Source organism: Saccopteryx bilineata, chromosome 3 (assembly GCF_036850765.1).
Source record: "Saccopteryx bilineata isolate mSacBil1 chromosome 3, mSacBil1_pri_phased_curated, whole genome shotgun sequence".
NCBI classification, from domain to species: domain Eukaryota; kingdom Metazoa; phylum Chordata; class Mammalia; order Chiroptera; family Emballonuridae; genus Saccopteryx; species Saccopteryx bilineata.
Window position 1 is genome coordinate 161,768,752 of NC_089492.1, and position 11,401 is coordinate 161,780,152.

The 11,401-nt window shown below is 44.8% G+C and overlaps 2 protein-coding genes and 1 non-coding gene across 3 annotated transcripts; all 3 read left to right on the top strand.

Moving 5' to 3' along the window:
- The first annotated feature begins 7,298 nt into the window (after nt 1-7,298).
- Nucleotides 7,299-7,939, top strand: LOC136330772 (histone H3-like). The gene has a single exon (XM_066268110.1). It carries the CDS (start codon nt 7,502-7,504, stop codon nt 7,916-7,918), a length of 417 nt encoding a protein of 138 aa, XP_066124207.1. The 5' UTR covers nt 7,299-7,501; the 3' UTR covers nt 7,919-7,939.
- Nucleotides 7,940-7,941: 2 nt separating this feature from the next.
- LOC136330773 (histone H2B type 2-F) lies at nt 7,942-11,052 on the top strand. The gene is made up of 2 exons (XM_066268111.1): nt 7,942-8,053; nt 9,523-11,052. The coding sequence occupies exon 2, from the start codon at nt 9,524-9,526 to the stop codon at nt 9,902-9,904; it is 381 nt and encodes a 126-aa protein (XP_066124208.1). The 5' UTR covers nt 7,942-8,053; nt 9,523; the 3' UTR covers nt 9,905-11,052.
- LOC136332733 (U6 spliceosomal RNA) lies at nt 9,161-9,267 on the top strand. The gene has a single exon (XR_010730889.1). It is a non-coding gene; the product is annotated as a U6 spliceosomal RNA (small nuclear RNA).
- Nucleotides 11,053-11,401: the final 349 nt, after the last annotated feature.

Genomic DNA, 11,401 nt, shown 5'->3' on the forward strand with positions numbered 1-11,401 from the left:
AGAATATTATGCTGGCCTGGTTACTTATGAGACAAGCCAGAATTTCTCTGAAATTCAGTTTCTGTATCTGTAAAATGAGGAAAATAACATCTATTTCACAGAGTTGTAATTAATGAAATGATGTAGATATAAGAATTTTAAAAGACTAATAAGTAGTGCTCTATATATGTAAGGCATGATCACAAACCATCATAGGAAAGGGTAACAGCTATTCATATCAATTACACTTTTGCATGTCATTTTTAGATCTTTCCCCCAGAGCAGGAGATTGCTGAGGCCCAAAGGGACTCTTGAAAATATAAAGATAACAAATTTCTACTTTGCCAGACCTGTGGTGGCGCAGTGGATAAAGCATCAACCAGGAATGCAGAGGTCACCTGTTGGAAACCTTGGGCTTGACCATCAAGGCACAAATGAAAAGCAATTACTAAGAGTTGATGCTTCCTGTCCCTCCCCCTTTCTCTCCTTTAAAAGAATCAAATAAAATCTTTAAAAAAAACACTATCTTGTGTTTAGCATTCAGGAAATCCCCTCAAAATCACTTATTTTCACTTCAGCAGAAAGATGTCCTTTCAAATTGACATCAAGGTAAGTTTTAAGCTTCTTTGGCCTGTTTTTGTTCTCAGGTTTGAGTTTTTATGTTTGGATTCAATGCTCTTTCAACAAAATAAGCAGCTGTCTCAAAGTTTTATGTTACAACTTTTAAGCATTGGTAACTCTACAGAAATGCTGTTTTATGACATGCAATTTTGTGATCAATATTTATGAAATAACTAAAAGGTACAGGATCTTTAATTTCCTAATGGAAAAGATAGAAAACTTTTAAGCACTAGAAAACACCTTATTGAAAGACATATACTAGCAACTCAGTAATCAAGGAGTCATTTATCAGCTTTGAATCTTTAACTTTTTGTTTGACTGAATAGTAATCTATTTTGAAACTATTTACCACTGTGAAGAAATTAGTATTTGCGATCTTCCTTGATTTAGAAGCATTTGTCTATAGCAAGGGTAGTCAACCTTTTTACACCTACCACTCACTTTTGTATCTCAGTTAGTAGTAAAATTTTCTAACTGCCCACTAGTTCCACAGTAATGGTGATTTATAAAGTAGGGAAGTAACTTTACTTTATAAAATTTATAAAACAGAGTTGCAGCAAGTTAAAGCATATAATAATAATTACTTACCAGGAACTTTATGTCAGATTTTCACTGTTTGGCAGAATAAATCTTTATAAAACAACTTACTATAGTTAAATCTATCTTTTTATTTATACTTTGGTTGCTCCGCTACTGCCCACCATGAAAGCTGGAACACCCATTAGTGGGCAGTAGGGACCAGGTTGACTACCACTGGTCTTTAGGATCTAATTGGCTATACCTGGAGTAAGGGAATGTTAACAAAGGGGAAAGGCTTCTTAAAAGGCCCAAGACTCTACACTCCAAGTTGAGACAGGTCAGCACATGGCTTGGATGGACTCTTAAGTAAATATAACTTCAACTACCCATTTGTTAGGTCACCAAAAGAAGGACACACAGGCCTGGTGCATTTTATAAGAAAGATTTTATGCATCTGTGAACAGATGAATGGGCTGAGTACAAAATGGTGTCAGCATTGAGGGTCTGGGGATTTAAGTTTTTATAGTTAGCGAACAAAGCTAGGTAGACTAGTTTGGGCGGGGAATTTGGGAGTGGGGGCGGATTTACTCCAGTGAGAGGTTGGGTGAGGGGAGGTGAGATATCAGTCAAGTTTGCTCAGGTGGAGAGTTATGGGAACTGCCCTTGGGCCAAATTACTTAGGGTTTAACCTGAGGTTTTTTGGTAAGGGGCACTGAACCAGAACCTAAAATTCCAGCCTTTTGTTTTTTAAGAAAAAGGGACAATGGCCTTTCTTCAGTAGCTACTTCCTGCTGGTTAGGGTCGGCAAAGCATTTAGGGGAGGGAATGAACAGGAATTGGCTGCTTGTACATATTGGCCTTTTGAGATTCTGGCTAGTGCCTGGTATGGAATGGTGGCTTGAAGTAGCATAATCTCTCTGATGGACTGGTTTGCCCTAAGACAGTCCTGGAGAAAAGAAGAAAGGTTGCCGTTGTGAGTCAGAGGTGCAGAGAGAGAGAGATCAGCAGATGAAATCATTCTGAACTAGCAAAGGACCACTGCTTGCTCAGGCAAATGGCACTGAGTTCACGCTGTGTCCTGTTTTTATTCACAAGATTTCAAAAAGCTTGTTTACTTATTTTGTTGGGGTTTTTTTTGTATTTTTCCAAAGCTGGAAACAGGGAGGCAGACAGACTCCTGCATGCGCCAGACCGGGATCCACCTGCATGCCCACCAGGGGGCGATGCTCTGCCCATCTTGGGGCGTCGCTCTGCCGCAATCAGAGCCATTCTAGCACCTGAGGCAGAGGCCACAGAGCCATCCTCAGTGCCCGGGCAAACTTTGCTCCAGTGGAGCCTTGGCTGCGGGAGGAGAAGAGAGAGACAGAGAGGAAGGAGAGGGGGAGGGGTGGAGAAGCAGATGGTGCTTCTCCTGTGTGCCCTGGCCGGGAATTGAACCCGGGACTCCTGCACGCCAGGCTGATGCTCCACCACTGAGCCAACCGGCCAGGGCCAAAAAGCTTGTTTACTTAGAAATTGGCATAGCATCAAGCATAACCTTTACTTAAAGATACATGGAATACATCTGCATGATAGCTTAATAACAATACAATATAAAAAGGCACTAACTGTTATTGCTTCTATGGTTCCCACAACATTCCTTTCTTTTATCTCAAGGGATAGCCTTGAAGGGAACAGAAATCTTATGAGAATGTTTTACTGAGAAGAGAGTCCAGCAACTGCTTTTGGTCACATAGATTTGTTTCAGTGACTCGCCTTCAAATCACAAAACAATTCTCCTGGCAAAACATTATTTTCCTGTTGGCTGTTGTAAAGCCAGGAGCCAGGGCCAGAGCCACTATCACAGCAGCCTTCTGGTCCATGCAGGTTCGCATTGGATTCGGACAGTCGGCAAAGAAACAGCGGAGCCAAAAACTGGTGGGCCATAGTCTTTAATTCTAGCTTTGCACCCGGCGGGCAAGTAAAAATACACACTGGGCTCCAAAACCCAGTCACATTCAGTGCTCACAAAGCTACTGACTTATCCGAGTTTCCTAGAATCAAAGGTTTCTAGCTCACCAGACTTATTCACCTCTGTTCCCCATCTCCTTCCTTATCCCAGATACAAACTCTGCCCAAATTGGCTTCTCACTCAGCATTCCACCATCTTGGCTGCTCCTCCACGTGGCCTTTCTCTGCTCTCCTCTGCTCTCTCTTCTAATGATTATCTCAGGAACCAAGAGAGCAAACTCCCGCTCCGTTCCCATTTTATAGTGTAGAAATCCAAACCCTTAATCCAATATACATAATGGGGAAGTCTCTAATACAAAATCACTTCTATGAGGCATGATAGGATTGTACCACCTCACACCAAAAAGGGTGGGACAGGCTTAATCCCAAAACCAAGCCTCAGGCTACAACAATTCTCAACACACATTAATATCACCTGGGCAACGGCCTCTTTAACAAAGTGAGCATAATACATTTTATCTGCCCAACAGCTGTGTTCCCATCCAAGGTCATGCAATGGAGTATTCTACTACAGGTTGCATACAAGACACTGTTCAAAAATTGGAGCAAGAATGAGGAGGGTTTTAGGACCTATGAAGGGGAGTGGTAAGGGGTTTTGAGACCAGGCCATCCACTTCCACAATAAAGATCTGGGAGGGACTAGTAGGTCCTGAGAATTGCTATATGGCAGAATAAGTTGCCCCTATATTGATGAATAACAAGTTTGGCTTACCAGCTATTGTTAGTTACCCTGGGCTCTACTGGAGTTAGTCCTATGGGAACCACGCGGTCCAGGAACCCTCAGTCTTCAGTGGTCAGAAATAGAAGGCTGAGCAAGCCAAAGTCTGATGGATCCAGTTGTACAGAAGGAAGGGTGGGACCTTGAGATCTTGTTGCAGTCAACCTTCCAGTGGCCCTTTTTGCCACATTTAGGACAGGGCCCAGGGAAGGTCGGGGGTTAGGGCAGGCTCTTGCCCAGTGTCCCTCTTTGTTGCATTTAAAACAGGGACCAAGTAGCAGTTTACCCCCCCCCCCCCCCGCCCCCGGCCCTGAGTATTTTTAATACAGCTTTGAATTGCCGCAGCTAGTATTTGGTATTTAGCCTGATCTTTCCGTTTTTGTATTTTGGCCTCTTCATCTCTGTTATTAAAAACTGTAAGGCTATTTTTAAGAGATCCTTTTGTGAAGTTTGAGGGCTTTTCTCTAATTTTAGTAGTTTTCATCTAATGTCTGGGGCCAATTGGTAAATAAAATGCACGTTTAAAAATAACTGTCCCTTGACAGATGTGGGGTTAAGGGTAGTATGTTTGAAAAAGACTCCTTTAGGTGAGAAAGAAAGAGGGCAGGATTTTCATCAGATTCCTGGCTAATCTCTCTAAATTTCTCATAGAGATAGCTGCCCTTATGGGCAGCTTTCTTTAACCCTGCTATTAAACAGGTAATCATATGGGCTTGGTGGTGGCATTCAGGAGAGCCTATTTGATAGTCCCAGTGGGAGTCTTTTTGAGGAACCGTTGCTGCCCTTACTGGCTGGTGACTGTCCACCCTATGAAGGTCGTCGGCATAAGCCTGCATTGTAATCCAAACCTGCTCCTTTTCCTTAAGGGGAAAGAGTGGAGATTAATATTATATAGATATCATGCCAAGTAAGATCATAGGATTGGGTTAGGTATCTAAATTTCTTTATATAAGTAGCTGGGTCAGATGAGAAGGACCCAAGGTGTTCTGCAATTTGAGAAAAATCCATTGAGCATGGACCACAGACTCGAACAATACCCTCTGCTCCAGCTACTTCTCGCAAAGGTAAGGTTGGGGGCTGGGAGGAAGTCTGAGGTAGAAGCTGCCTGAGCTGTTCTAGAGTGGGTGTGGGGAGATGAAGGTGCAGGGCTTGGTTTAAAGTCTGGGGGGGAGCTAAAGATTGGGCTGGAGAGTCCTCAATAGGCAGTGGCACACTGGGAGAAGGCTGATGGTCTGTGGGGTTAAAGTCAGATTCAGGATCAGGGGTATAGGGGGAGGCATGTGGTTTAGAGTGAAAAAGAAGAATTTTACAGGTAGAGCACTGACAGAGAGGGATGAGAATGAAGGGTGAAGAAGGCTCCAGCATAGAAAAGTTCTGAGCACTTTCCATAGTGCCGACAAAGTTGTCGAGGTTTTGTAAGGGTTTTGAAATCGAAAGTGCCATTCTCTGGCCATTGAGAATCACTGTCTAGTTTTTTTTTTGTTTGTTTGTTTTTTTACTTTTTTTTTTTTTTTCCCCTTCATCTTTCTGAAGCTGGAAACTGGGAGAGACAGTCAGACAGACTCCCGCATGCGCCCGACCGGGATCCACCCGGCACACCCACCATGGGGCGACGCTCTGCCCAGATGCTCTGCCCATCCTGGGCGCCGCCATGCCGCGACCAGAGCCACTCTAGCGCCTGGGGCAGAGGCCACAGAGCCATCCCCAGCGCCCGGGCCATCTCTGCTCCAATGGAGCCTTGGCTGCGGGAGGGGAAGAGAGAGACAGAGAGGAAGGCGCGGCGGAGGGGTGGAGAAGCAAATGGGCGCTTCTCCTATATGCCCTGGCCGGGAATCGAACCCGGGTCCTCCGCACGCTAGGCCGACGCTCTACCGCTGAGCCAACTGGCCAGGGCCACTGTCTAGTTTATATCAAGTCCAGACTGTGTATCAAACAAAACCACTAATTTGGAGTGATATTTGGGTGTATTTATCATTTTCTAATTAAAAAACGTCTGTTTTATGCAACTATTTAATCAAAATGTGTTATTAATAGATATGGTTGTTTTTTTTTTTGTTTTTTGTATTTTTCTGAAGCTGGAAACGGGGAGAGACAGTCAGACAGACTCCCACATGCGCCGGACAGGGATCCACCCAGCACGCCCACCAGGGACGACGCTCTGCCCACCAGGGGGCGATGCTCTGCCCCAGAGGGGCGTAGCTCTGCCGCGACCAGAGCCACTCTAGCGCCTGGGGCAGAGACCAAGGAGCCATCCCCAGCGCCTGGGCCATCTTTGCTCCAATGGAGCCTTGGCTGTGGGAGGGGAAGAGAGAGACAGAGAGGAAGGAAGGGGGGGTGGAGAAGCAAATGGGCGCTTCTTCTATGTGCCCTGGCCGGGAATCAAACCCGGGTCCCCTGCACGCCAGGCCGACGCTCTACCGCTGAGCCAACTGGCCAGGGCAATAGATATGGTTTGAGGTTAGATTTCCACTTTAAAACTCGAATTGCAGAAAAGTACTTGTAAATAAAATTATATGTATTTGGAAATTATTAAATAGATAATGAATTAATAAAACATGAATTGTGCTTACCTGTCTATGATTGAATATTCACCGAGAAAGAATAATCATGAGTCTACAATGTCATATGTGTGTCATGTTTTAGTAAGAAGTACACAAAGCCATTTGCACGCTCGGTGTATCGCGCTCTCTCAAGTCTCCTGCACTGAATGTATGCATCTTATAATCACATCTCACCATACTGATCCTTGACGAATCATCATGTCAAATACAGATACATCACATAACACACAATGGATTAGACTCTGCATTGATCGAATACAGACATTTACAGATTAGTCTTCCAATATCAAAAAGGAGGATATGTAAGAGGGACTGTCCGCCCTAAAGGAGGACAATTGGGCACCTTAATATTAGTCAAGTTTGCTCAGGTGGAATTATGGAAACTGCCCTGACATCAGATCACTTAAAAGTTTAACCTGGCTATTTGAAGTTTTTTTGGTAAAGGGCCCTGGACCTGAACCTAACTCTACTATTTTGCTGAATCTCAGCGACAGTGCGCTTAGTTCAGTGTCAGGAGCTAAATATTAACTCGTGACTGGAAATATGGGCTGAAACGAAGCTCATGGGAATCTCAAGCGTAAAACACTTTGTAAAGTGTTCTTTAAAAATTACACCAATTTAAAGGGAAGATCTATCCTCAAAAGTCATCTGTGACCGAAAAACTCATAGAAAATTATGAGGGGACTAATATTTTAACAGTTCCTTAAAAATGCAAGCATGTCCTCCCAGAAGTTAGGTTTCATCCTGTAATTGCAGTCACGATTTACTCTGATTCCTTTCCCACAGTTAATATTTACTTCACGCCTGACATCATGCCAAGCGCGCTATGGCTGAGACTGAGCAAAGCAATAGGTAGTTGAAGGACCCAAAAGTTGAACTTTTACCTGACTTCAGAATCCGTCCAAGCTGTGGGCTCACCAATTCGACCTTCTGGAAGTCTTTCTGCAGCCTTTTCCTCTGGTATACGGTTTCCTTTCTAGGATTGAATTCTAACCAATGAGATCACATCTAGTAGCTTTTTGGTCCAATCATGGCGAGGTTATGTCTATAAATAATGCTGTTTAAAAACGGCTGAAATGAAACTGTTGTTGGTATGGCGCGAACAAAGCAGACTGCTCGCAAGTCAACCGGCGGCAAAGCTCCCCGGAAGCAACTGGCCACCAAAGCGGCTCGGAAGAGCGCGCCGGCTACCGGTGGTGTGAAGAAGCCACATCGTTACCGCCCAGGCACCGTGGCGCTGCGCGAGATCCGGCGGTACCAGAAGTCCACCGAGTTGCTGATCCGTAAGCTTCCATTCCAGCGCCTGGTGCGCGAGATCGCACAGGATTTCAAGACCGACCTCCGCTTCCAGAGTTCGGCCGTGATGGCGCTGCAGGAGGCGGAGGCGACCGAGGCCTACCTGGTGGGGCTGTTCGAAGACACAAATCTGTGTGCCATCCATGCCAAGCGCGTGACTATCATGCCCAAAGACATCCAGCTGGCTCGCCGCATCCGCGGGGAGCGGGCTTAAAGCACGCTAAAACAGGGTTTTAGTCAGGCAGCCCAAAGGCTCTTTTAAGAGCCACCAATACACGTCTTCAGAAGCAGCTGTACCAGCTTCCCAGTTACATTCTCTAGAATCTCACACCGGTGTCAAGAGTAAAGGGTACGTTTATTAATGTTCTGGTTTGACCTTTGGTCAGCTGACCAGGGCTAGATGATGTTAACGTTGTTTGCTCCACGCTGCTTTTATTTAAAGTCTGAATTGCTAGCCTTAATCAGGTGAAAAATTTGCAAAATGGGATCTTGGCAGTCGTTGATAGTATGTCCAAAGGTACTATTACAAAAAAAAAAAAACAACACACTAAAATGAGTACAGAAACCGGCACTTTTCTGATGGTAATGTGGTTTTTCGGATGGTAATGTGGTTTTTCAATTCGTTTTGGCTGCTGTAAAATCCTCTATCCTCAGGTAGTTCGCCAGAATTTTAACTGGTAAACAAAAGTGGGGGCAGGAGACACCGTGCCGAGTCTTGAGATTTAAGATACTGAGGATGGGCTGAAATGGAGGCAAGTTGCTTCTAAAGATGATACCTTTTCCTGGTTTGTGCCTGAGAATTACATAAATCCAAATTTTATCTCATTGCATAGTCCAGGTGACGCAAACCACCTGGGAATGGGAATTACATGGAATGGGAATTAACATGGAAATAATACCTAGAGGTATTTTGCCTTTTTTTTTTTTCTAAATGTGAGCTAAGGTATTGTTCCAAAAATCAAAACAAATTGCCACAAAGCATAGAACAAAAACAAAAGAAAGTTTAGAGTGTCTACCTGTAGCTACAATTCTCTTCCATACATAAGTCTATAGTGAAAGGCATTAACGGCCCTGGCCGGTTGGCTCTGGTAGAGATGACCCCGAGGCCCCAGCGTGTGGATGTCCCGGTTCTATTCCCGGTTAATAAGGCACACCCACCATCTGCTTCTCCACCCCACTTCCTCCTCCTCCTTCTGTCTGTCTCTTTCTCTCTCCCCTTTCTGCAGCCATGGCTTGATTGGTTCGACCGCATTGCCCCCTGCACTGAGGATGGCTGGTGGAGCTTCCCCCTCAAGTACTAAAAATAGCTCAGTTGCGGGTGTGAGCACTGCCCCAGATGGGCGGAGCAACCTCCCCAGACCCGGGTTGTTGCTGATTGCGGCGCATGCAGGAGAAAGGCAACTAACAGCAAAACTACAAACTAGAATCTATCACTTCACATTATTTACCTGGTTAGGTGCTGCCTTCGGCATCACATACAATACAGTTGGAACGATATAGAGAGGATTAACATGAACCCTACGGAAGCGTGAAATGCAAATTCGAGAAGCGTTCCATATTTTAAAGGATAATACTGGTTAGTGTGAAATGAAACATTTTGATTGGATTACAAGACTTTTGTTCTAATGACCACTCAGGGAGCGCGAGCAGTATCTTACTAAATGGTTCCGCCTCCATGACGCTACTGTTGGAGGTCAACCAATGAAAAAGCAGTAATGTACGATTCTTCATTTGCATATAAACTCTATAAATAACGCACAAGGAAGTGCATTGTAATCGGGATTGATTTTCATTGTTATTCGTGTTTTATTCTTCGAGGATGCCGGACCCAGCAAAATCTGCTCCTGCTCCTAAGAAAGGCTCCAAAAAGGCCGTTACAAAAGTGCAGAAGAAGGATGGGAAAAAGCGTAAACGTAGCCGGAAGGAGAGCTATTCTGTTTACGTGTACAAAGTGCTGAAGCAAGTTCACCCAGACACTGGCATCTCCTCCAAGGCCATGGGCATCATGAACTCTTTCGTCAACGATATCTTCGAGCGCATTGCTGGTGAGGCCTCCCGCCTGGCTCATTACAACAAGCGCTCCACCATCACCTCCCGGGAGATCCAGACGGCCGTGCGTCTGCTGCTGCCCGGCGAGCTGGCCAAGCACGCCGTGTCTGAGGGCACCAAGGCCGTCACCAAGTACACCAGTTCGAAGTAAGAGCACACAAAACGCAAAAAGTTCATTTACCCCAAAGGCTCTTTTCAGAGCCACTTAAGTTCCTGGAAAAGCGGCTGTGAACACTTGTCTTCAAGATTGGTGACCTTTTGGTTAGTAGGTGGGGTTGGGCTCCTGGTTATAAATATGTTAGGACCTAGGAATAGATTGGGGTTGTAATTAAGACTACAATATGCATGTTAAAACTAGTCATTTACAGAGTTTGGTACCAACTTGTGGTACGACTCTTGGTGGTAACAAATGGTTCTCAAAGGTCCCTGTAAGGTTAAAACTGCAGGTGACCGGTCCACTGGGGAAGGGGAAAGCCTCCTTTCAGCTTTTATTGGCAACTGGCAGGTGGTATAAACCCCTGACGAGGTCTAACCTGGAGAGAACCCCAGTGGACTGTCTTCCTGCATGAGATAGCTGACAGGCTAAGCCCCTTCCCGGGTCGATGGGTGGGCACTGGGGAGAGCCAAACTGAAACCCACAAGGCTTGTGGATACCAAAAGGAAAATTTATTTTATAAACGCCTGGATGCAAGCATACAAGCGGGCTGAGACCAACAAGTGTCGGCCCTGAACTGCCTGCGGGTGGATGCATCAGATATAGGGGATTTGTTGTCATGGGTCCATGCACCTGGGCAAGCTTAGATTACCAATATGGGGTTTTTGTGGCTTTAGTTACTGACTTGAGAGGAATTCTACTGCAGAGACAAGCTCTTCAATGTAGCACAGATTTGGTGTCCTTGGTAAATCCTGAAGAACGCCAAAAGGTCAGTTTCCCAGTAAAGCAGAGGGCCCGAGTCTGAGCCTGCTTTCACAGCTACAGGTATTGTGATTTAAAAGCAATCCTAATGGTCTGGTTCCTCCTCAATGCAAGCTTTGCTACGTTTATAAGTAAAGGCTAGGCAGCTGTTAGGAGAGAGAATAGCAAGCAAATTAACTCTTATCTTTACAAAATGTTTGGGTGAGGGGAATGTGAGTTTTACGGGGCTAATTTAACCATAACAGTCCCTATTTTGGGTTCAGAAGATTATGCAAGACCCGGAATATAGGTTTGACACAGTTATGTAAAATTTTGGGATGGAGAGGGCTATCCTAACACTCCCTGTGCTCCTAAGTGTATCAAGTAATGTGTTAAAGCTTGTTTCCCCTAGCATGTACAGATGGAAAACCATTGTTTAATGTTGTTATTAAACCAATTTTCGATCTAGTAAAACCAATATTTTCATTTGTTATCCTATATTTAAATTAATTACATACCTAGCCTTCCTTCCTTTCCTTCTTGCCCAGTAACAAGATACTGTCCTTCATGGAGCATTTGGCAATAGAAACATTTTTGCTTGTCATCACTTGGGAGAAGTACTGCTGGCATTTAGTGGGTAGAGATCAGGAATGCTCATACATATCCCGTAGTTCATAGGACAATCTAACCAAGAATCTTTTGGTCCATAATGTTGCCCCTCCTGCATGGGGTGAGAACCCAGAGACCCAACTT